The sequence below is a fragment of the Girardinichthys multiradiatus genome, chromosome 2 (genome assembly GCF_021462225.1).
Source record: "Girardinichthys multiradiatus isolate DD_20200921_A chromosome 2, DD_fGirMul_XY1, whole genome shotgun sequence".
Taxonomy (NCBI): domain Eukaryota; kingdom Metazoa; phylum Chordata; class Actinopteri; order Cyprinodontiformes; family Goodeidae; genus Girardinichthys; species Girardinichthys multiradiatus.
In genome coordinates, this window is record NC_061795.1 from 46455280 (window position 1) to 46481938 (window position 26659).

The 26659-nt window shown below is 41.8% G+C and overlaps 1 protein-coding gene across 3 annotated transcripts in view; it reads right to left on the reverse strand.

Moving 5' to 3' along the window:
• The window catches only part of znf423 (zinc finger protein 423), a 189833-nt gene that overhangs the window by 126651 nt on the left and 36523 nt on the right, over positions 1-26659 (reverse strand). For all 3 annotated transcript variants that reach the window (XM_047351997.1, XM_047351984.1, XM_047351989.1), the window contains one exon: positions 17452-17640. In XM_047351997.1, coding sequence (XP_047207953.1) covers positions 17452-17640 — 189 coding nt within the window. The remainder of the gene's footprint in view (positions 1-17451; positions 17641-26659) is intronic.

Sequence of the window (26659 nt, forward strand, 5' to 3'; positions counted from 1 at the left end):
GCAGTCGTCATTGGCGCAAATGTTGTTATTCTTTGGGCTTTTAATGATGCATTCAACAGCTGTTTTCCAGGGTGGAACATACAACTTCAGTGTTTTAAAAAAAACAAAAACAAGAACTAGGTGTACAAGTTTGAATTTATCACACATTTTTTCCAATCCAAACAAGTTCATTTACCTGCATTTAACTGCATCAAATGCAGTTAAACCCAAATTATTCATACGTCTGGAGGATTTAGGTTTAAAATCATATTAACATTTCAATGATCAGCCCACCCAGAGCCCAGACATGAATCTGATAGAGAAACTGTGGAGGAAACTAAATATTAGGGCTATGGCAAGAAGGCCTTCCAACCTCGGAGCTCATCATCAAAGATGTATTGTCGAAATACCAAAAAGTCAGTCAGCAATTATGAGAAGGGTTGAAATGCCGTAACGCCAATAGAGATTTTTCCATTGATTATTGAGAAGGGTTTAAATAATTTGACACACAACTTTTATGAAACCTAATAATCCGTTTACATTGCTGATTATCTTTTGTTCTGCCTGGGGTGTGGTTTATTTTGGGTTTAAGTTTATGTTTATATATACACCCCTGAAAATATTTAGAAAAATGTCCCTCAGCAATTTGGCCACAATAACACAATGTCTCAGAGCACATCATAGTTCATCACTGTGAAAATCTCACAGCAGTCTCTGCCTGGTCTGGATGTTGAGTTTCGAGAAGGGTTTAAGGTGTTAAGGTTTCCATAGTGTTGGTCTTAACTGTATCTTGGTTCCGAGTGGAAAACCACGGTGTTCCTCTCCTACACAGCTGCAGTCTGAAGCCCCCTGCAGGAACCCACAGCCCCATCTAGCTTTTCTTAACTTCCCTCACTGCTTCGCTTCCCTACACTTCACATGTGAGGGCGTTCATGTTGCACTGCAGAATTATCAGTCTTCTTCTTGTGTCTCTAATGCGAAGCACCCCCCACCCCCCTTATCAGCCGGCGAGCAGTCAGCTCTCCCGGCCCCCCTCTGCAGCTGTCACTGTAAACCCCCACCACCGCACAACCTATTCTCTGAGGACAAACTCCCGAACACGCACACCTAATACCCACATACACTGCAAACGCAGGCGCGTGCAAATCTCTGAACACAGGACTGAGCGCTTCTTGACTTGTCTTCACAAACACTGTTTTATCTGCTGGTTTGCAGGCCGAATGGCTGGCAGCCTGTTTTTTTTTTTTTTGGGGGGGGGGGGGGGGGGGGGGGGGGTGTATATATTCTAACTCTAACAACCGAGACCCCCAGGTACCAACACAGAGCCAGCCCTTGCTCTTAAACTGTCCCAGGAAAGAAGCTGAAAACAAAATGAAAGATTCAACAAGACTCGGAGCCACCTGAGTGAACAGAGCGGCTCTCATTTACATGAAGAACATGAAAACACCATGAGATAAAAACTTAAAAACTGACTACATAAATTTGATTTTCAAAGATAAGCTGATGGAAGGACCCTTAAACCCCTCCGCCTCTTTCTCCTTCCCCATCTTTCCCCTTGTCTTCTGCGGCGTTGTTTGTCTTATGTTGTTTATCCGAGTGCTCCATCTTGCTGCGCTCCCCAGCAAGCTCTGCTCCTGACTTATTCACAAGTATGTTTTCTATCATATCTGGAAAAAAATGAGGAGCAGATCGGTTAATATTTTAAGACATCCCACTTGCAGGGTGAGGCAGAGAGAGAGAGACAAAGACAGAGGAGAAAGTCAGAGAGAGGGAGGGGAGGAAAAGAGGGACCACGGAGGAGGAATTCTCTTGTTCCTTAACCCCAATACTTGGATTCTTACTGGGAGCAGAAAAATGCACAAACACAAAAACAAACAGCCAGAGAGCACAATTAAAAAGGAGGCTATTTGGAAAATGTTGTCTCGGAGTTTGTTAAAAAGAAACAAAACATGCAGAATAAACACTGGAAGAAAAGTGATGAAACCTTCAGGACTGCCACGTGAGACACAGACACTCAGAGCTCAGTTCATCCTGACAATATCTTTTAAAAGAAATTCAAACTGTGATAGATAACTAATGATCCAGAGGTGAGGAAATGTATCAGCTGTTCCAAATCATCTTTTAAAAAGAAAATGGCTAAACTGTTGGAGCAGCCATACAGGACCTCAGTGACCACTTCCAAGGACCGGACAAAGCTTTCAGCAATAAAAATCAATCAATTACTCCAGTGTATATAACTACCTGATCAAAGTACAAGCTACTGAACATTCTTACAGACCTTACCAATTGTCCCCATCTCATCTGTAATGTTTAGTTCTTCTACCTAAAAGAGCAACCAGACAAAGAGTTTAAAAGTGGTGCAGGCTTCTATAAACACTAACTCCACCAGACAAAGGTTTCCTGACTGCATTTTGGTAGCCTTCACTTTCATGACTTTTTATATTCACAAGGCCCCATCCCCGTTGACCACTCAAAGAAGGCTGCTGGGACGGCACAACTTGGGATGGAGCTGTTCTGACACGTCAAGCCCATCTGGGTTAAGCTGAGGCCAAGGTTTGGTTTGGAAATTAGCAGATCCAACAGTCTTGCAGTCTTGCGCAATATAAATGAACTGAATTCTGCTATTGGCCCATAAGCACTAAATGGACTTGAGCTGAAATGAATTTCTGAGTTGCTTGTCCAGTATGAACTATGCAGACCCCTCAGGTCTTCAGAGACCTGCTGACTTAGTGTCCCCATGACCAGAAGCAAACCAGGCGAGGCAGCATTTACTTTCTATGCTCCTCCACTCTGGAGCAAACTCTTTAAAAACCTGTGCAGAAACTGTTCCCTCATTATTATATTTCTACATTGGTAAGGCTTTACATACCAAACCTGCATAAGCCAGAGACACAGAGAGAGATTGATGGTAGGTCGATGGGTGGAAGAAATAAAAGTCTTTTTCCAAACCATTTTCTTTTTCCATTCTTATTCTGAACTAGAAAAAGTTTTAATAAAATTAAACACTTTTCCAGAATATTCTAGACTGCATGGGACAGATATTTTCTGAGACCAGCAGGTTTAATTCAAGATTAGACCTGAAAAATGTTTAATGAGTTTCTGTATTTAGTAAAAATTAAGAACCAACAAACACTCGGTTCATCTTCTCAGCAACCTCTTGCGTTTATAAGCTGCACATGAATAAGAAATGTGGATGCCCTCATCATCACGGGAAAAAAAAATTGCATGCATGTGCACACATAATGACGGACACAAAGGCCCTCCCCTGTGACTTCACAGAGTGAAGTGAATTCCAATCAGGCAGTAAACAGGACAGCTATTTCCAGGGACAAAGGACAGGGAGAGACATGAGAAGAAGTAGAAGGAGAGATGGAGGGGAGGGAGCAGGGTGGGGGGGTTGGAAACAAAAGGCTCTGGTAGCACCCAGGGGAGAAGACCCGGAGCAGCTGACGTCAGTTTGGGGGTGTGTGTGTTGGGAGTGTGTGTGTGTGAGCCTGGCAGAGTTTGGTCCTCTTGGTCCCCCCAGGGAGCTCTTCAGGAGTGGAGAGAACAGAGTGAAGCGTTGGCTCACAGCTCCCCCAACCTTAACGGGGGCCCAGAGAGAAAAGCTGGCGAAAACAGCCGTTCACACTCTGGACGAAACAGTCGGAAAGCAACATAATTCAGATTTAAAACACAACAAGCAGAATCATTAATGGTTTTCAATTAATGTCTAAACACATAAAAAAACCCTGAAATTTTACCTTCGTCACCTGCATTAGAAGTTCCCACTAATGTTCCCAATATTCCGACTCTCTCCCCCCTCCCCTCCTAGTTTTTCCCTGGAGTTGTGCTTTTCCTGACATTTGGCCGGACAAAGGCGAGGCACACCTGAGCACTGGGTTAAAACTATTATAGGCCCTCTCCCTGCGGTACGCTGCCCTTTGCCACCACTGTCTGCGACTCAAGCTCTGCATGTGAGCGTACACGTGCATGTGTGTGCACCTGGGTGCACCTTTGTGTCGGACATAAAGCTCACGGTTTGCTTCCGTATACTTCATAGTGCAACATCCTGCAGTTTGAATCAATGTAAGAAACACAGAAGCTGAAGTTCATTAACAAAAACTAAGAATAAATGCAAAACGAGTGTTTCTTTGCTGGTATTTTTGATTGCTATAAGAAAATCTTTCAAGTAACAGCAATGTTGGGGAAGTAATCATGACAGAGAAGGGTGGTTCATGTGACAGAGAAAAATGTAAGAAAAAAAATAAAAACATACACTAAACTGAGCAGGTCGATTTTCAAGCGCAGAAATCCCACAACATATCAGGGAAACCTCATTGCTACTGTAAAACACGGTGGAGGGAGCCTCATGATCAGGGTCTGCTTTAGTGTTTTAGTTTTTGTACGTATTGAAATTAGTGGAAAACAATGAATCTATTTATGGTGAGGCTGGAGAGGAATAATAAATATTCACGGCTCAAAGTTCAACAAAGGCTCTGGAAGTGGTAGAAAATGGTGTTCTGGTGTCACGACTCCATCAGCTCTTTGTAGATTCTTTACAAACTCAACCTTCCATCCATCCATCCATCCATCCATCCATCCAACCATCCATCCATCCACCCACCCACACTTATTTGAGATGCGTTATAGAGGTAGTGGGTCCAGGAGAAAAACAAAGACTTTCTTCCCCTCGGCGATGCTCTCCAGCTCATTCTGGAGAATCTCAAACTGTTCCCAGGCCCAGGGTCTCCTCACAATAGGACATAGTGTAAGTAGAAAACCTCCAAAAGAAGACAACCAGAGGAGGCTTCCTGATCAGATGAAGCACCTCCTGAACCATAATATCTGAGTCCTTTCATTGAGAAGCAGCTTTTCTACTCGGGATTTTCCATCTCCATTCTACCATAACTTGTTGACAGGTCTCCCAGGTACTTAAACTCCTCCGCTTAGAGAGAACTTCCTGGTTGAAATGCTCTCTTTGAGTCCAGGTGAGAAACTAGTCTCAAGCAGAGGAGCTCAGGAGTGATGGCAGGATGGAGCAAGAGAAGGACAGCTGGATCAGGGCTGTGATAAATAGGAAGCTGACATGAAGGGGAATTGCTCAATTGACTGGTCTATCTACATTCTATTTCTCTTCTATGTTCAGGAGATCAATTTCATATCTAAAAAGAGATCCTGGACACGCACAGTAGTCCCTTACAGAAACAGTGAGAAGCTCTGTTTGGAGAATCAAAGGATTTTTTTTGTCTTTAGTATTTTTTAGTCTTAAAAATCCTGAACACAAACGGATCTGTGTCATCATGATCTGCAGAAACCTGTAAATGTCCTAAAAATGTAAATAATTTGTGTTGAAGCAGCAAAACATCAGGGCAGGTTCATGCCTCTGCAGTAGAAGACGTTTGATGCATGAGGTTCTGGACTTAAACCATTAGATAAATTCCTTTAAATTCAAAGTGTTCGGGGAGAATGGCCAAGCATGCACAGGGGGTTGCACAGGCCTAACCTGCAACCTGCAGCTGTAGCTTAACTAAAGATCAGATCATGCTTTATGAGATGTTAATTTAAAAATCCTTCCATTTAAATGTAGCTGCACAAAATTATTTTCCCGAAAGCCACTGTGCATCATATTTAATGCATTTAGTCCTAATTTAAACTAAAGAAGCAAAGAAAAACATCCTGAATGAAGGGCATATCAAATCCAAAGCATCAAACAGGGTGTGGGAGAGAGAGGTGGGGAAAACGGAGAAAGAAAAAGTGGAAAAACAGAGGGAGGGAGGTGAAGAGGGGCTGGTTTGGGGCCAGTTACCACAGGGTGCATGTGTGTGTGTGTATGACTTTGGAGGGCACAGTGGGGAGGTTTGAGGGGGCATGGAGGAAGGGATCAGAGCTTTGGGGCCAGCTCCACAGGGAACAGGGATGATGGGGAGAGAATGGAGGGAGGCTGTGGGGGAAGGGAGGAAGAGGGTGAAAGGAAGGGATGTGGTCAGTTTGGAGTTTGAGAACTCAGCAGGGAGGGAGGGACGGAGGGAGGGAGGAAGACACCGTGGGCTCTGAGATCGAGGGCCGAGAGGGGAGGATTGGAGAGGTGTGCAAAAATGGAGGGAGGGGGGTGGAAGTTCAAGTCAAGAAGGTAGGAACAAGGAGGAAGAGGAGGGAAAAAAATGAGACGTCCCAGATGGCAGCAGGAGGGTTGTTGGCAGGGGTGCAGGAATCCAAGGCAATGGCCTGTTCCTCATTATCCAAACACCCCCCCTCACATATGAAGGGGGCCCCACATGGCCCCATGACGACTCTATCCTGACCCATCTACACAGAGATGAATATGGATCTATGAGGACATTAAACACAAGGTCTGTCTTTACCTACAGAAACCACTTCAGAGGCTTACCACCACAGAGTTGAGCCTCAGCAGAACCACTGGGAGTAATGTCATGAATATGCACTTTTATTCATATGCTGCATTCATGGAAGCTGGGATTTTGGAGTCACCAACAGGAAAAATCTATCAATGTGTCTTTGCATATACAAGTACTGAGAGCTGAAATAATACCATTTATTTACGTTTTCATCTTAAAACAATACTGCTGACCTTCTGTCATGATGTTTTAGGGTTCAAAAGCAAAAACAAAAATGTAGCAAAATAAATATTGTGAGCCTGTTTTGCAACACACCAGAAAAACTTTTCACTCCAGCACGGTATTCCTGTTGCACGCTATAATATTATGCTTTTGTCCAGTAGGGGGTGATAACGACAATGTCCACAGAAACTGATTTTTAAAACTGTTGCTCCAAAATAAAAAAGGCATCTTTCCTCTCAGGCTGATGACAAAATGAAACATGGTTGAATGAAATACAGATGTCTAAACAGATGTTTATCTTTTTTTATTTTTATTTCCTTTCTTTATTTATTTGTTCTTTTGTTTTTGTTGTTTTTTTTATTATATGATTATTTTTTGTTATTTTTATAGTGATTAAACATCTACATTATCTATGTTTTCATTTACGCTTACTATTTTATCTATTTTCAGATTTATTTGTCTGTTTTATTTGATCCTTTTTCATACTGATGTGTAAACAGGTCTTTGCAGGTGTTTCAACATAATGAGACCTGTGGTTTTTGACATGTTTGAAATGTGGAAATGTGTTACTTTTATTTTGTGGTTTTATTTTCTTTATTTTCAACAGATTGTTTTTCCAGATTTTTCTATACAGGTGTTGCCGATGTCTGGTGAGCTTGGACACAACAGTTTCAACATGTTTAAGTTTATTTTATGTTTAGGAATGTGTAAAGAATTTTTAAATGTTTCTTTTTCAATTGTTATTTATTATATATAAATATTTATATATATTTATATTTATATTTATTTATTTTATTTTTATTTTCATTTTTTTTAGACCTATTTGTAAAAACTGGTGTCCAGATGTTTAATTTGCAACAAAATTGCAATTTATTTTTTTTATCTCCACCAAGTTCTTGAAACAAATTAAATTAAAGTTAGATAATCTAACAAACTGACAAATACTGCTGCTCTCTTAGCTTAAAAGGTGTATGAAGCAAGCAAATTATAATAAAAGCCAAATATAAAACAGCAAATATAAGATCCTCCTGGTTGTTGAATAAAGACTGCAGAAAAAAAATATCCGTGTTTATTTATTCAGTAAAATGTAAATGTAGACTTCTATAACTTGCTGTGTACATATTGGATAAATACGCGTAAACACAGTGAGAGAAAGCCTTCGGCTTATCAAATTCTAATGAAGCAAAAATCACACAGTCTGCACTGGACGACGGATTTAAACTTCACTCACAGTCACACAAGGACAGAGAGGATGAAGTTGCATTTTTAATCGAGTCTTTATTTTCCTCGGAGCAAAGTAGGGTTGAATACAAGAGGGTTAGCTGGTGCCAACACACTCACACTCACTTCCTTGTGTCCTTTGGCAAATTCTTCTTTTTCACTCTTACATTAAGTAAGTAAAAAAGGGAAGAGAGTCAAAGTAGGAGGGGAAGGAGAAGGAAGAAAAAGAAAAAACATCCCCACAGAGTCTTTCTGCCTTCCTGGAGCGAGCGCGGGGCCCTGTAGCGCCGCCTGTGTAATTTCCAGTGGCAGTGAATACAGGTATTAATAAAAGCCCCACGGGTAGGAGCACACAATATAACCCTACATTTTCAGGCATTATGAAAGGACGCCCCCAGGGGTCCTTAGTCTCAAATTTCTGAGATGCAGGCATGGTTAGAAAAAAAAAAAAAAAAAAGACGGCCTCGGGGGAGAACCCTGCAATAGAAATCTGCCGAATTCAAAGCATTTCCAGAGTCCTGGCGGGAGCCATTACTCCCACCGGAGGGGGAAAGTTTTTTTCCTTTCCACCTCTCCTCCTTTTTTTTTTTTTTTTTTTTTTTTTACCAAACATGTGTTGCTGACGTGTTGACAGATTGCTCAGTGAGGTGTTTAGGTGCATGCACAAGGCATGTCTGCTGAGACACCAGCTCCCCTCCCTCCCTCCTTCGTTTTCTTGCCGGTTCCCAAGTTCCATCCATCCCTCCCTCCGACTGCAAACCTCTCAGCGTGCCCAAAACTGCTCCCATCCATATTTCATAAAGGAGAAAGTAGGCTGAAAAAGAGCGAGACAGAGAGAGAGTTTAGGGAAGAAGTGGGGAGGGGGGGGGAGGGAAAAAGGGAAGATAAAGAGAGACAAAGCGGGATCAAGGGAGGGGAACAGGAGGAGGAGAGGACAGATAAAGAGAAATAGAGCGATGTAGAGACTGGGAGAACTCTGCGGTGAAAAATGAACCCTGTGATGAAAAATGACTTCTCCGTAGCACCCTCCCCCACCCCCCCACCCTCCCCTTCTTCTTCTCCTCTGGTGCCGGGCTCCTGCTTTCTCCCTGGAAAACCTGAGTGGCAGCCAGCTGTGTCTGTGTGCGTGTCTGTACGTGATCTGTGCACTTGTATGTATGCCAGAAGCTCAGCGAAGGAATCTTCAGGCCACCCCCAGGTGCCCAGGGGGCCCACATGGTCATGGAGGGGAGAAGGAGAACCGCAGGGGGAAAACGAACAACCTAAACAACCGAGCTGAAGAATCCCAGTTAGAGATGGAGTGCACGACTCGCTCAGTAATTCTGGTTCGAATTACATCCCTCCTTCCTTGCTGCTAGAAAGTGATCTGAGGTTTTAATAAGAGTCTTGGCCTCGCAGGACTCAGCTGCTTTCCTGACGACAGATGCAGCGATGTGTATGTGTGTTTTCTGCGGGTTGCAGCAGACGGTGAGAGCTCTACAGGGGGGAGGATGTCCCAAAGGAGCGAAAACTAGTCACCCAAAGGCTCCTCTCTCCTCCTCCCACTCCCCTCTAGCCAGCTTTAGCTTACCCTCCACTCTCTCATCTCCTTTCTTTGTCCTGATCCACCAGCAAGGGAGGAGAAGTCAGAGCTCACAAATACTTTAGGAAGGAGCGGGTACGGTATTCCTGTCTCTTCCGGCACACATGCACTCCTTCCCACCAGCTAGCTGGGTTAATGACAAGCTATTTGTCACTGACAGCGACAGTCTCTGCTCACCGCCTTGACAGACAGCTCCCTCATTTACTTGCTCACCTCCTCATCTTTAACAACCTTCTTGCACTTCTTAACGCTGTGTGTGGAGGTTTTGTAAGAAAATGGTCAAACACAGACCCTTTTAAATCGGTCTCAATCTCCAAACAATTCACATTGACCCAACCTTGGAACGTTGCAGCAGTTAGGGAAGCGTTTCAGCGTTCCCTGATGGGATACGTGTGTGTTTTCATGTGTGCTCGGCCAGAGAATGTTCTCCATTTGATCTGCAGGAGGTTTTTCTCCGCTCCTCCTCTCCTCAGGGAGCCTTTGCTCCACATTCTGACTCCTACTGAGACCCATCAACACTCCCTCGACTCACGCTTTTCGGCCTGCCTCTCTCACATATCCAGGACTCACACACACAATACACACCCCACCAGGACTAAAAGGGGGCAGACATGCAACACAAATTACAGTCTCACCCGAACAGAGAGCTGGTGTGAGCAGATGTCATGTGACTACATCTGCAACAATTTTAGTTGAAGCAACTAAAGAAACACCCAACACACAGTGGTGTTTTTTTATATGAGCAATGTGGCACACAGTCCAGGATGCCATCGTTTTAGAGAGCGGCGCAAGCACTTAAGAAAGCAAAGGCCATGTCAGCTGAGCCAAATAAACAAACAACTTTTAGCTTGATTTTGGAATCTATCTCTTTTTTTTCCCGTCTATGTCCTTTATCTTAAGCACAGCATGTTGTCATGGTACAGTGCCTTGTACCTCGACTAATCTGAGTGAAAAAGCAGCCAATGTCCAAAGAAAAACTCTGAAAGACCTTCAGAAAGTCCAGAAAACTACTGATTGGGATCACTTTAGGGGACAAGAAAATCTGGTTGATTTGAAGGAATATACAGAACTGATGATTGGTTTAGGTCGCTTTTGATAGCGACAGGTTTGTGGCACAATTTGTGTGTTTGGTTAAAGAAGTCTCCCTCCACAGAGAAATACAGAATACGCCCTATTGGTGAGGTGATGCTTGAGGCAAAAATCTTTAAAAAATCAGCTCTTTGCTGAAAAGGTCCAGCATAAAGTCAGTTTTACTACTTTTCTCTGGTTCGGGGGATGATTCTCCATCTAAAGGGGACTTAATTTCAGTATCTTGATGTCTTGTTCCTGAGTGACAGCAGGATGAAGTGGAAAACTGATGAATAGATCGGGTCTTCATCTGCAGAGATGACAGCAATGCACCAAACTCACATGCGAGCCAGAAAGTAAAACCCTGAATTACCAGTTCCAACCTCCACCCATAGCCATGAGACCTGGATCATCATTGAAAGAACAACATCGTGGATAAAAGCTGCTGACTGAAGATCCTGGCTCTGTCTTAGAGATAAACTGAGAAGCTCCATCATCCAGGGGGAGCTTAGAACACAACTGCTGCTACTTCCCACTGAAATGAGACCCTGGGCAGATCCAGAACTTGCTGGAGGGACATTACATCTTTTTTGGCCTACGAACTCCTTGGGTGAGTTGGAGAGAGTCGCAGGGGAGCAGGATGTCTGTTTCTCTCCTGGACTTGCTACCTCTATGAACCCATCTTAAATAAGTGGAGGAAAACAGATGGATTAATAAACCCTATATTGAAGTATCCATAATGGTTATTTAGTTGCCTTGGGATTCATTCTAAACATGCAGATTTTCAGATTTAATCCTTGTTATAATGGATTAAAAACCTATATAAACACAACTATAGGACCTTTGAGCCCTTATTTATTTAGAGTTAACTGTACGGTGAGCATATCCAACATAGAAAAACTGTTTAAGGTCTGATTAAAACAGTAAGAAAGTTGTTTATGTCTAATTAAATCTAACAGAATATAATGAACGGCACACAAGAGTGAATGCGGGGACACACACATCCAGAATAATTGAATTGATCCATAATTCAAACCCAGGAGTCACACGGCGGCTTAAAGGTGCAGCGGTAGAGAATAACAACAACGCTGCCGAGACAGATACACATAATCCTTATCCTTCACACACACACACACACACACACACAGCCAGCTGAGCTATCACACTCGTGCACATTAACGCTGCGCTCCATTAAGCAGACGTGTGACGTCTGTGGGTATGTGCGTGTTTGAGAGCTCGCTCTCGTCATTGATCTGCTTGTATGTCTGCTTGTGTTTGTCCAATTTCCACTTAAATTAATGGAGCCTCTTTACAGGCCTTCTGCTGGAGTGGGTTCTGAATTACTCGGTGCTTCACTCTCGCACCTGGGACCCATTCAGTGTTACAGCATGTAGCGGCTAGCAGCTAATCTGGGACCCATTTTACTCCACAGTGCAGTTAGCATCACAGATACCAGCTGAACGTTGCTGCTAACGAACAGCGCTGTCGAACCTCCACCTGGGACTCATATTAGTTCATGTTTAAAAATGGATTTCATGTAAATGTGAGAACATATACACAAAGTAATTCAAAATCAGAACAATTATTATAAAATGCAACAATTTTTTTAAGTCTTTAGCTCCGTCTGCCATGATGCCAGCCACTCGTTTTCCATTCCTACCTCATAGTTTTGCAGTTAAAACATAATAAAACCTTTAAGTACAAATAAGCAAAGAAAATGTAGTGATTCCTGTCATATAGGAGAATCTTGTGCATCTTCTCATTGTTCATTCTTCCAGATTCCAGACACAGAAGCAGGTTTTAAGGCAATGTTAGAAGATTTTACAATCATTTTCTGAACCGTCAAACCCACAAAAAGAACCAAAAGTTTATCAAAACACAGAGAGGAGAATCAAACAGAACAAAAATAATCATGGATCAAATATCAAGATAATTTCTACAGATGTTCTGTTTCATTACTTTAGAAGATGTAGATATGAAGTTTGTGCCTTTAATTAAAATCAATTCCAAGAATAAAATCCAAATAAAAATAATGGAATCCAATGAAATAAAAAACACATTTTAATAAAACAAAGCAATAAATACAATAAAATGATGAAGAAAAGAAAACAAAAAAAAAAACAGTAGAGACTCTTTCAGTTGTTTCTATGACAAATAAAGCTGGAATAATATTGGTGAATGATTCCCAGTTACTATGCTGGAGTTTAGGAGTAAAGCTTTGGGGGCTAAAGAAAAGCCCAGAATCAGATGGAGATCAGTTCTGGAGATAAAAGATCTGCTCAAGGAAGAAAGAGATCAAAGGTCTGAAGCTTTGCACTGAGCTGAAACCTTGAATGAAATCCTTGTTCATGTAATAACAATAATAGTAATAATAATTATAATTATAATAATTTAGACTTTGTGTAATCATCAAAAACCAACGTTCTACAGAAATTATCTCCTCTAAAGTCGATTCTTCACCAGATTAATACACATTCGGTTCCTCTGGTCAGATACTTATCAGGCAGAGCTTTCACATCTTTATACAGTGATTACTGACTGAAGCTACTTTAAAAACCAATCAGCCATAACATTATGACCACTGAAGGGAAGTGGTTAGTTAGATTGGTTGGAGCCTCTTCATATCTGAACCAGGACCAGCATAAAGGTAAACCAGTGAACCACCACCTAGGGTTCTAGGTGTCTGCAGAAATCTTTACTGAAATGTTTGAGGAACACAACAATCAGTTTACCCTGTTAAGCCCGAAGCAATTTCCAACTGAGAATACATAAATGAAATAAATCAAATATAGCTCCATAGTTATAAGTCTAAATGCAAACTTATGGTACCTGTAAAGGGATAAGACATAAAAGAATACTGTTCCAGTGGAACCACTATTGCAACTGTTACTACGTCTGATTTATTTGTTATTAAACGAAGAACAAATACATTTTTTCAGCTTTGCCAAAAATGTTTTTCCAAATGAACATTGCAAAACACCATGAAATTGTTTTGAGATCCTAGGAGAAGCCTCAGGTTGTATTAATCAGCATCTTGACTAGAACTGCAGCAAACGTGGACTGAATCAGTTGAAGCTTATTTGTTGCATGAAGGTTTATTGGGCAATGTGCCAGGCGGAGCTGGCATTTTGCTAACATCTTCTTTTCAGTCTTGACTCTTTTCAATGGCCCAATTAGTCTGATTGTTCCCGATTACAACTAAAAACCCAGTTAACTGCAGCTATGCGCAGAACTTTTTGGATGTGCCGATGAAATGTCTTCATAAAAACAAGAGAAGAAATCTGCTTGCCTTCTACTGAAGCACTGAGGATTGTCATGTCTTGGATGACAGAGAATCTACACCAGTGTGACCCTCAACTATAGTCATGAGATATGAAACAAGACAAAAAAAATACAAGATGCTTAAAAAGAGCTTCCTCTGCCTAAGAGAGAAGCCGAGGAGCTCCATTAGATGTTCTTCAAACAAGAGCAAATCATGAAGGATCCACCAACCAAGATACAGGACTTAATGGATCTGTTTCTGATGAGGCTTGGAGCCGAATACCACAGCAGATCATCAGAGTTCAGAACAGACTGTTCCTCCATACATCAAGGATGTATGGAGGAAGCCAAAGCTTGTGATCGTGAAGTCATGGTTGATCAATGCACTTTAAAAAGCTAACTAGAAGGTAACATCATAGGGTTTTTTCTTCCATCAGCCTCCACCAACATGGCTGATGTCTGAGCATTTGGTTTCTGTTCAGGGATAAACACCAAACTAAATCAAACTGCAGAATGTATGAACACATTACCTCTCTCATGCATATCCAGGCTGGCGCGTTCATCCCCGACAGACCGCGAGTTTCCTGTGGTTTTCCAAGTGTTGGTGTGCATCCTTCCCCCATGCTCCGACTCCCAGAAGCCTCCAGAGAGTTAAAGATTTTTCATTGTGTCAAATCTCATTTAGCCCTCGCCCAAATAATCACCAGAACCGGGTCGTCCCACCACCACCACCACTGTTCACATGTTAAAGCACGTGCTTAATGACCAAAGGACACAATATATGGAGCAAGTACACAAAAAGCTTGCATCCAAGTGCATGCAGATGCTGTAGAGCCATGAGATTATGCTGCAATCTCAGCTGCTCTTACTCTGGGGAAAAACATGGTTTATCATTTCATTTCTACTGCGCTCCCTTCTTCACTCCCTCCCTTGGATTTCTCGCTCAGCAACATGTAGCCCTCCACAGACTCCTCTGCTGAAATCACAGGCCACATCCTGGGCTCTGACAGCAACCCAGTGTGATGCTCTGAGTGGGTACCGCATGTTTCTGACTGTGAAACGGTGGCAGCAACTGGAGCTTTGTGTTTACTTATAGGCCGGGAACAAACGTGGAAGATCGTGGAAACAGGAAAAGCTACACGTCTTACGTAAAATCAAATCTTACACCTAGTTAGTAAAAGACTTGATATTGGTCACACATCTGCATTGATTGGGACAGATTGGTACAAACTGCTGCCGGATCTTGTGAGTTTTAAGCTTATCAGAACAGAATTAAGAACTTTGTTCCAGTGTATATCAGAACTCTGCTCTTCTCTCATTTGAACATATATTTGTATGTTTTAATATTTTTACTTGTTGGCTTTTAGCATTTTTTATGCTTCCAGTCAAAGTGTGATTATTGTACTTAGCTAGTCTTTGTGTACATTTATATTTGAATTGTTGTTTGTATATATCTCTGTTTTATGTTGCTGGGGGGGTTTCTGCATTTGCATCAATGTCATTAATGTACAAAGTCCCTGTCAATTAAACCTACTATTCTAACAACTTCCTTCTGTTTTCCTGACTGAAAATACAGCTCTTCATCCTCTCCATAAATACAGACAGCTGTTTCTCTGAATAAATAGTGGGATGATTATGTTTCCAATAACTTTTTATTACATGTAGTAAATGATGCATGGAGCAGAAAGTTTGTTCTCACGGAGTAAAATCAGTTCCCTCCGATTGTTCTAGGTTTTATGCAGCCAGGGTTTAAACAAGAAAAGATTTCAGATTTCCTCTTTTAGCTCAAATGATAAGACTCAGCGCCTGGCTGAACAACTGGCCGGGCTTCTTTAGATAAATCTCTTTTTACCGCTTTGCATTGTTTAGCTACAACCATGGCCAAGCTGCAGAGGAAATGACAGCATTATCCACAGGGCAAGAATCCACTAGGCACAAAATGTCTTCCACTCAGGGATGATTTGATGCCCAATGTGCAGGACTAAACCTGCTGCACAAAACGCAACCAAAGAAGTGACAGGCAACCATGCTTTTGTGAGAAGATTCAGAACAAAAAACAAACCCTAATATCTCAAAGAAACTGTTCCAGATGATATTGCTTCCTCGTGTTGCACCATTTCATTCAGACCTACTGCACACAGATACCCTGCAAGCAGTCCCATTAAATCCACAGGAAGAGAGACCAAAACTGCAAATGTGCAAAGTGACAAAGGAGCAAATTAACCAGCAGCAACCAGGGGCAGAATAGACAAACTATAAATGAAAAGACGTGAACGCAATCAACAAAATTAAGAAGTCAAGATCAACCAATTCTGACTCCCTGGATATGGATATTTTTACACTATAACTAATACATTTTTCATATAAAACATGTAGAGATTTCCAGTTTCCGATTTCATGGATTGTCATTTTAAAACATGAAAAACTAAAGTTTACCATGAATTTATGGAGGCAATTTTTACATTGTTGACCCTTTAAATGCAAAGCATTAAAAAAGACTGAGACTGCAAGGAAGGAAGGATATGAACAAGGAAAGAAGGAAAGGAAGGGCATAAAAAAGAAAGAAAGGAGATAAGGAATAATGAAACAAGGAATGAAAGAAATGACAACAGGAATAAAAAAGGGAACAAGAAAGGAAAGAAGTGATGGAAACAAGGAAAGGGATGGCATAAAGAAGGAAAATAATGAACAAAAAAGTAAGGACACTGGGAAGGAAGGAAGGAAGTATATAGTGAAAGAAGGAAGGACATATGGAAGGACATGAGAAAAGAAGAAAGGACACAGGGAAGGAAAGAAGTTAGGTCATAGAGAAGGAAAGGAAGGAAAAGAATAGAAGGGTTGTAGAAAACATGAGAGGAAGAAAAGAAGAACACAACAAAAGAAGGAAAGAAGGGGACAGAGGAAAGACTTAAAGAAGTAAGAAAAGAAGCAAGGAACAACACTACAAAGGTAGAACACAGCTTTTAGACAACGGGAAAAGGGACTAAAGCTTAGAAATGCAAAATATGTTTTCAAAACATTTGGAAAACATAAAATCAAATTCCGGACTTTTCAACAGTAGAAGAACCCTGAGCTCAGGTAAGACTGGACTTGTAACCAGCGGGAAACAAGGGTCGGGTTAGATAGAGGGAACACTATCTTTCCAAGTTTAAACTCCACATCTCTTCATCCGTTCATCACAAAACACACACACACACACACAGCCTTGCAGGCATAGTGTGTGTGGGCTTATTACAGGAGCGTTCAGATTAATCTGGAGGAACCAGATGCCCCTGTCACGTTCCTTTCAGCCGCTCCATTAATTACACCAGTACCAACAGCAGCCTTTGTGTGGGTCCCAGTGGAACAGGTGGATATTACTGATTACAGCTAAAGGTATGCAAAAAGGAAACTTCAGGCCAGCGATTCAGCATGAAGCCATCCGAGTGTTTTTTTTTTTTACGTGTCCTGTTCAGCAGAGCAGCACTCAGAACTGTTGTATGAGCAGATCCAGCCACAGATCCAGAGACCCGAGACATCATCCCCTAAGCAGAGGCCCGACAGAGCCTGGACACCAGCCACCGGCAGGGAATGTGGTGGGGAGGAAATAGGCCCCACATTTGATGAGTCATCCAAGACCCAACCTGACACAAAAACACTCACACCAACATCAAGACACATTCACCCGAGTGTTTATAGACCCTGCAGCCCATTTAATCACAGATCCGCTGATGAGCTCCATACTTGTCGTTTCACAATAAAATCTTGAGACCAGAACTAGAATCAGACTGAGAGTCTTACCAGCTGGGCAGTGGTTGGTTCTGTGTTCGGTGAGGTCGGCCAGGCAGTCAAAGTCCTGCTGACAGTTGTCGCAGGGGAAGATGGACTCGTCGTCCAGGTCGTCGTCGTCACGCTCGTCCTGCTCCCCATCTTCGGCCACACGCCCCTGGCCTTCTTTAAGCTCCGCCTCTCTGTTAGACGCAGGAACGTCTGAGGATGGACACAATAAGGACTTTTTATTATAACATACATTAATAATCACTGAAAAAAAAAGATATCTCACGTTTTTATTTTACATTTACTGATTTCATTTCTGCCAGCTGAACAAACAAGATGTTCAGAGCATTTAACCAAAGCAGAAAGAAGAGCAACCTCTCACTGCCGATCATTACCCGTCCAGATCTTTACTACAACCTCTGACATGGTGTGTGTGAATGTGTGTGTTCTGGTAGCAGTCAGTGTGAGAGGACACCAGCGGAGGGCTGCGGCGGCCCAATCCTCACCGCTCCATTGTGTCTCCATTTTCACACCTTATTATCACATTATAAATGCTGAGGATCCAACAGGAATGACACTGAGGACACTGGGCTCAGGAGACAGGAAAGACAAGAAGGGGAAGGAAAAGGAGAGGAAAGACAACTGAGAAAAGGACATAAGAGACCAAAGAAGGAAAGGAAAGAAAAGTAAACCGAAGTTGGACAGTAAGGGGGAGCAAAGGAAGAAGTAGAGGCAAGGAAAGGGGCAAAAAATAGATTAGGAACAGAAACTTAGGCCAAGGAATATAAAAACGAAAATATTTTTTCAAAAGTAAAAAGGAAAATGAGAAATAAGGAAAATTTGATCTAAAGGAAGGAATGAAAAAAGAAAAAGAATGGACAAAGAAGAGGACAGGAAAAGAGGAAACCCACAAGGAAAAGCAAAATAAAATAAAGGACAGAAAGTTACAAAGAAAATGAAAGAGAGAAAAAAGAGAAGTAAAAGGAAAACAAACAGAAAAAGAAAGCAAAGAAAACTAAAAGACAGAAAAGGGGGAAGAAAAGGAAAAGGGAAGACAGAAAGTCAACTGAAAATTAAAAAAAGGACTTAAAAGAAAAGAAAGAAACATGCTTACAATAAAAAAGAAAAAGGGAGAGAATAGGGATAAAAAAGGGAAAAACAAATAGAAAAGAAAAATAGACAAGAGGAAAGGAAAGAAGATCACAAACTGTTTAAAAGTCTTTCTTTTCAAGAATAAAACCCAGTTGTTATAACAGCTTGGAGGAATGTTTAACAGAGGGGGCAATACCATCACAACCACCACAGTGACGTGAAAGAGTGGATTTAACACTGGAACCTTGGCGTAACAATGTGATAAAGACTTGGACGGTCAGGAGAACCTTAATGACCTTTAACTTTTAGGGCAGACGCCCAGAGAACATTGAGAAGATCAAACATAAAACAAATGACCTGGAACATCTACAGATTTTATATTCTTCTAATTAAAGGTTCTAACAGTGGTCCACTTTCAGCCTCGGTTCCACTAAGTAAGACTAAATTTCCACCATAAACCAGACGCCAGTTGGTTCTGGTTCAGCCGCGCCTCCCATGACAGGTCCAAAATGAATGTTTCTATCTTTCTAAAAATAAATACTCCAACTACATTCCACAGTTTTTTTCCATATTTATAAAGCAAAAGTTAAGATATTGGCAAAGTCCTCGTGTTTGAGTTTAAGGAGAGAAAGTGGGACAGAACAGGGATCCACTCCTGATTTATTATGGGCAGAGGTATGTTGGGACGGAGGGATGTTGGGAGGTGGGGAACGAGGGACTGGGGTGATCGGATGCTCAGTGTTGCTGCAGGAGAGAGGAGGACAGTGATGGAGGGAAAGAAGGAGGGATGGGGGAAGAAGAGTGGGAGGGTGTTGGCCATCTGTCCAGTGGTGAGAGTGCCGTCTGGCCGGAGAGACCGAGAAGCCCCTCATGCACGTGCACGCTCCTGTGAGCGTGCACGTGCTCAAACACAGATATTCACCCAAACACACACATGTGCACACTGGTTTAAATGAAGTTGTTTCACTAAAGATTAGAGCTCAAGATGATCAGTGTTTCTGGGATTTTGTCATTTAGCTGTCTGTAAGAGCCAAATATAAAACATCTAATAAAAAAAAGGCTAATTTCTTTCCCTGTTTTTGCTCAGAATCATTACCAGCAAACATGAGGACAATCCGAGCGTGCAAACGCTACGTGCACGCTCTCCCTAGGGTGCCCTGATGCCAGAGGTGAGGGCAGAGCCAGCTCCAACACATGCCAACACAACCTGCTGTCATAGCAACAGAGGAAAGAGACGGATGAAACCTCTCCATCTTGCACTCCAGCGTACTCGTCTTTCCTTTCTTGTCTCTATCGTGCTTTTTTAAAAATATCTCCTCATCCCTTTATTTGGACTCCAGCCCCCGGAAATGCAGTGATGAATCCGGAGACGGTGGTGAGAACAGAGGGCACGCGCAGCCTGGGAGTGTTTCTATCTGTCAGTTTGGTGCTCTGCTGCCCACCCACCTCACTCCACACAGCGGCGGGGATAATTATGGGTCCTCTTATGAATCGCCGAGGGAAACCGATTCTGGAAGCGGAAGGCTTCAAAGGAATGCTGACCCTCTAAGGCTCCTGGAAGATGCTGTGGCTGTTGTGATCATTGCCACTTCTCAGACAGACCTCCTGGTCAGGCTACAGAGTCAATGTGAGTTTGTCACTTTGTGTGGTGTTAATGGCATGGTGTCAGCATGAAAGATGATTCAAGCAAAGGCAGGTCTGAGGCTGAGGACATTCCCAGGCCAAAGAATTAAATGTCTATGCGTTCTCACGCAGAGGTGCAATTCATTCTCATCCAGGTCCAGCATCTACTAGATCTCTTTCATCATTAAGAGACTTGTGAGATGTCACAGTTACCACTTCAAGGTTCTTCAGCTCCACATGGGCATGACAGTATGCTGCTCTGGATTTTATAGCAGTGCAAAGATATATACTTTGCAGGTCTCATTTTTTGCACTCCATCATATTATCACATCTTGTCACAGGAAAAACACAAAGTAGTGCATCACTATGAGTTAGAAGGAAAATTATGCAAAACCTTTCACAAATAAAAATCTGAAAAATGTGCTGTACAGATGTTTCTAGCCTCTCTTACCCTGATAACCTGAAATAAATCCAGTGCAGCCAACTGCCTTATTAAGTCACCTCATTAGTTAATAGAGTCCAACAGTATGTAATCTATTTGTGTGTGTGTGTGTGTGTGTGTAAGAGGCCAATGGTAACAATGAAGGAGCTGCAGATCCACAGCTCAGGTAGAAGAATCTGTCCACAGGACTACTTGTAGTCGAGTACTTTATTGTTTTGGATAATTGGTGAGAAGAAAGTCATAAGGAATTCTGTTAAAAGTGTGTCAGATGTTAAAGAGGCTGCTCTTGTGAGAGGAAAAATAAAAACAAACATTTTGCCCTACAAAGAAAACTACGTGTGGAGAAAAACTGATGCTAAACCTCACCTTAAACATACCACCCCCAAGTTGAAACATGGTTGTGGCAGCATTATGCTGTGGGGATGCTTTTCTTCAGCGCAGACAGGGAAGCTGGTCTGAGCTGATCATAAGATGGATGGAGCTAACTAGATCCTGAAGGATTGTGGGTAGCGTAGTCGTCTTGCTATCTGAAAGTTTCAACTTCCTCCTCTGCTACATGTCGATGCGCCCCTTGGCAAGGCACTTTACCGAAGTTGCTTACAGATCTGCAAATGAGTGTATGAATGAGTGCTGCAGAAGACTTGAGACTGAGGCAGAAATTCACCCTAATGCAAGATGGCCCTAAACATACAGCCAGAGCTACCAGTTTAAACCAGAAGCATTTTAATGTTAGAATGGCCCAGTCAAAGTCTAGATCTATATCTAATTGAAAATTTGCTTTTATAGCCCCACCCTTAGATTTTCTGTATTCATGCAGGTGAGGGGGTAATTTTTCTACCCTTGTTGTGATGCAGAAAAGGAGCAAAGCAATAAAACCTTCTAGTCCTTCAATCTAAAGATTTTTCTGGAGCAAACATGGAGTTTGAGCTGCACTTGCAAATCATCTCAGTTTTCTTTTCTTTCCCATCATCAGTTCTTAGTAAAAAAAATGTTAAAAATGTTTGCCTCATTAAACAATTAACAGTTTTTAAATTGCCAAAAACAAAACAAACATAACAACCACTGACCTCAAATTAGATATATTAATGCTTCTCTCCTTCTTTAAACATAAAACCTAATATATGCTGACTGCTGCAGGCTTGATAACATTTAAATAACCCATAGAGCCATAGTGATGCCTGTATGAGTTGAATCAAACTCCCATTTCACAATGCGATATTTTAAAGTGCTTCTCTTTATAACAAGAATTACAAGACGGGTGTTGTTTCAATGATATAGATGTGTAACATGCTGCAGCCTCTGTGCATTATAAGGTATTATTAGCTTGTTAGAATGTCTGCATATTTAAAGTTTTATGAGAATTTATTCAGGTGTAAATGTCATATCCAGGTTTCACATGTGAAAATGGTGAAATTCTAGCGTGCAAAGAACATTCGTACAGCTGTTAATGAAAAAAATGTTTGATCTTTTCCTCTCGTCTTTCTCTTGATTTGAACAAAAGTCACCACACCTCCTTCATCTCCAGTGTAAGGCTCCATGCCCAACCCATTTCCAGCAGAAAGCAGCAGCAGGCCTCCTTAATGAAGGCAGACGTTACTCCCATCGGGGCTGAGGGAGCAGAGCAGTCTCTGCCTGTTTGGGTACTGATTGAATGCTATGACGGTGGTCCCCAGCAAATATCTCTTTCATTCATGTTGGTGAGATATAGCTGTAGTCGCTTGCAGACACACTTACCCTCCTGAAAACCATTATCTCTGAGTCACAGACTGTTCCTACACCAGGAATTACTGCACATGCTCAGTCACACAGAAAATGGGCTAAATACTTTCTTCCAACCTCAAAAACAAACAGACAAATCTCATCCTCCAGCTTAACTTCAGAAAATATGAAGAAGTGAAACTTAAAACACCAGCATGATTTATACATTTCATCAATTTTTGAACAAATCAATGAGTCATGCAGCCAGGCAACTTTTCATTCAAGCAAAATAATGAGGGGCTGAATCACACCTGGGATGGACCAGAGATGCAATAAAACAAAACTATCTACAGAGACCAGCTGCATACAAGGATTTGACTCAACTCTACCGTTGAGTTCTGGAGAAGAAAATGTTGCAACAGCACCATATTTATCTGCCACTGTCCTGTTAGGCAGATCCATCAACACATAATTTCATATCAGGTGAAAAGCTGCTTTTACAGCATCTGTATTCCTGTCTGCTAATTTGATGGATGAAAGTACAATCTGGAGAATGATGCATGCATGAACAAAACTCCAGGCTGATTTTAAATAGGCCATCCAAAGTGGAAAGTCTGGATTTGTTGCAGGGGAATTCTGTGGAGTAGCTTTGAGCAGTCAGTGTCTTAAACAGTGTCATCAACAGTCAGGGTGATCTCAGTTTGGAGAATCAGGGACGTTTTCTTATTCAATCTGATAAATTATTTAGAGCAGGAACCATTTAGTGCTGGAACTATAGTATATTTGACTACTCGAGTAATCCATTATTCAATTAGTCAAGTAGTCGGATAAACTCGTGCTTCTTCAACAAATGCCCCCCTCCCCCTGCTTCTCCACTGCTGACATGTATCCCAGCCTACCATTTTCAGTCAGTTCACGTATCATTTGTACCTGTTTTTAGAATTGTTTCAAATTTAATTATACTTTTGGTGCATGATAAAATGTATGTTGCTTCTAAGAACTGAATCTGCCTGGTTTCACACATAGTTTACATTATAATCTATATTTGATTTTAGTTTGCAACAAATTGTAATGTAAATTGCATGATGATTAAAAGAGGTTGCTCTTGAAAATGAGATCTTGTGTCTCAACACACCTCTCCTGTATAAATAACAGTTATAAATGAATAGATGAAATGTAATATTGACATAATGGTGTATGTAGGGCAGCGCCTGTGAGTGGGCAGCAAAGCTTCGGTGACCCGTCCCCCCCTTGTCTTGTGTCATGATGTATGTTTGGATGGGTTGTACTGGAATTCTAATTTCCCCTCGGGGATCAATAAAGTATCTTTGAATTGAATTGAATTGTAATTAAAGAATAATCTAAAACTCAGTGTGTCTATGTGTGTGTTTGATGACAATCCTAAATGTTTTTTCTGTGTTCTTATATATTAATTTGACAGTAAAGCAATGAACTCCTATATAATTCCAGGCTGGAAATGTTGAAGTTCACCAACCTGTGGTTCCTTTAAAAGAATATCTCAGCATCATTACAACCAAACTTATTTTCCTCTCCAAGTTTGCTGAAAGTCTCCATAAAGATGCTCAAACTGCTGCAACTGTGTAAGAAATCATTTAGGCTAATCATTTAAACTTTTCTTCCTCATGTCTGGACTCAGGTTTGTTTATGATGATTCAGGAGGATCCATCTGCCTGTGGCTCCAATTCATTTGTGTTGGCGCCTAAACTTTTACAGTTTTCCGCTCATTATCTCCCATCATTGATCGCAGTCAGTGTAAACAGAAGCATGTTGTTCAACCGCAGTAACAATCCCGTTAAACACGCTAGCGTGGAAAGAAATTAGGTGGTAAAGTTATATGAAAGAAACAAAGAATTGAGGAAAAAGAACTTTCCTGAAGGCAAATCAGTCATTATTCGAATCATTCCGAGTCATTCTAGGAGTTATTCCAGCCCTACAACAGAGAGACAGATATATAGACAGATGACGTCCACACAGGACATCGTCCGTCCGTCCGTCCGTCTGTCTGTGACCTAACTGTAACCTAACAACTAAGTAACAATGCACAAGTTTGGAAGTAATTTCAACCCAAAATGGCTAAGTGGACAGATACCGACAGTTCCTAACTACCCCACGCAGCCCCATTGAACAAACTACTCCTTTAATATCTGGTCTGACTGTGTGACAGCACATAACAAAATGTATGAGGCAGTATATGTCTAGAGTAGAAGTAATAAGCATTATTCCAATGTGTCTCCACTAGACTCTGTAACCTGAGGATAAGGAAATGTTTGTTGACAGATGAAAAAAGAAATATATAACCGGAATAATGAGGTCATTCTGCATATCTGCAGAAAAAGATGCATGCAGGTAATGTTTAGGAGAGTGTGTGTGTGTATATGCAGTGTACTGAAGCATGTAAGTGTGTTCATGCTCACCCTGGGTAATTAGATAAAGAGGAGTGAATTAGCAGAGTCCACCGTGCAGAAATGATGCTACACAGCCTAACCGCGCCTAGCTGAGACCCACTAATCACCGCTTGTTAGGCTCACATGTGGAGGCTGGTGTGTTTTCAGAGCATCACTGTGTTTATTAGATTGCAAGTGTGTTTTCTCATTAAACACATTAAATATAACTTGAATGAGGTAATTAGTCCACTAAGTAATAATAAGCCATAACCTTCACAGACTGGAGAGAAACCTTGTTCCATGTAAGCTCACATAACTGGGATATGAAAGCAAACTGGAGAAGCAGGATTCAAACACTGCCAGCATAGTTACACTCCAACCAGACTCTGGCTTCATTTCCTTGCTGTGAGCAGTTGCCAGGTTAAGCTAGTTAATGCACAAACTGAAAAAGGAAAAATCAAACGCACACAGTCAGCGACCACCATACACGCCTATATATCCTGTGGGAAGAAACCTCAGTAAGTAATGAACTCAGGGAAACGCTCTTGAACTGCCCTGGGGTGATAGAAGAGCAGAGAACGCGTGCGGCAGAGCTGGAGGGGGAGTTAAAGGGGAATAAAACATGCTGTAATCCTGCAAGGGTTCCCTGTTTGATTTAGCAGACAGGGGCAGGTACTGCGGCCTGTCTCGGACACACTCTGCAGCTCACAGAGATTTAGATCTGCCGGGCAAGCATGAATAAAACACACACGTCCCAGTCCACATGCTAAAGGAGGAATCAAAGGGTGTGAAAAGGTGTGTGTCGAGCTTCCAGGAAAATGTTTAGAAACCCAATGGTTTTAACACAAGGCCTTAATTCTGCTCTACATCAGAGCTGGTTTCTCAGGCACGTAGCTCAGTAAGATAAACCCATAAAGGTCTGACCGGACCATCAGGTTCACATCAAATCTGTGCTGCATTATTTATTTACCAGGAAGCAAACTTCTCACTGTGGTTAAATAATCACTAATATCAGCTTTTGTCCACTAAATAATATCAATTACTCTCACTAGCTTCAAAACACAACCAATATCTGGCAGATTATTTTATTAAATAAGTGCACAAAACCACAGCTTGTCTTCCTAATGTTCCATTTTCAATTGGACCAGAGCGTCCAGCCTACCGGACCATCCAGCAGTACCATCGGTGGAGAGAAGAATAGATGAATTAAGTTTAGGCAACATGACCTGATCAGCGATCAAAGCAAGACATTTTCAGTTAAATCCAAATGTTTACATAGACTGCAGAAAAAGAAACATAACCTATTTTGAATCACCTAACATTTTCTGTTTTAGGTCAGCGATGAGAGAAAGACACCTAGATACTTGAACTCCTCCACTTCAGGCAGAGGTTGAGCCCCGACCCGAAGGGAGCAGTTCACCTTGGCCTCAGATTTAGAGGTGCTGATTCTCCTTCCGGCCACTTCACACTCAGCCGTGAACCGGTCCATGATCGTCATCATGCACTGAAGACAACACCAGAGCCACATAATCTGCAAAAAGCATCAAGTCCATGACCCCACCTTGAGATCCTGTCCACAAACACCACAAAAAGGACTGAGGACAACAGGCTGCCCTGGTGGGGCCGACTTTGTGCCAAAACTGTGGACCCAGCGCCCCAAACTCCTGCACCACCCCTCATAAATGCCTTGAAGGACATCGTTGCAAGTCTTTGATTCGGGTGTGTCGGAGCAGGGATGCAGAATGTAGTTTGTAACAGACATGAACCCAAGTATTTCTTTGAAAAAGGAAAGCAGTGTGCTTAGGCTGTGAACATGCATGTTTTCAGGAATTAAAACTTGAATTTCAGTCATCAGACTAAACATACAGTGAAACACAAAAACTGCTAATTTTTGACAGTTGATTTTTAAAAGATATCCAAGTTTTATAGACATCTTTGTTTTTTCAACTATAGTTTTTACGACGTTCCGTGT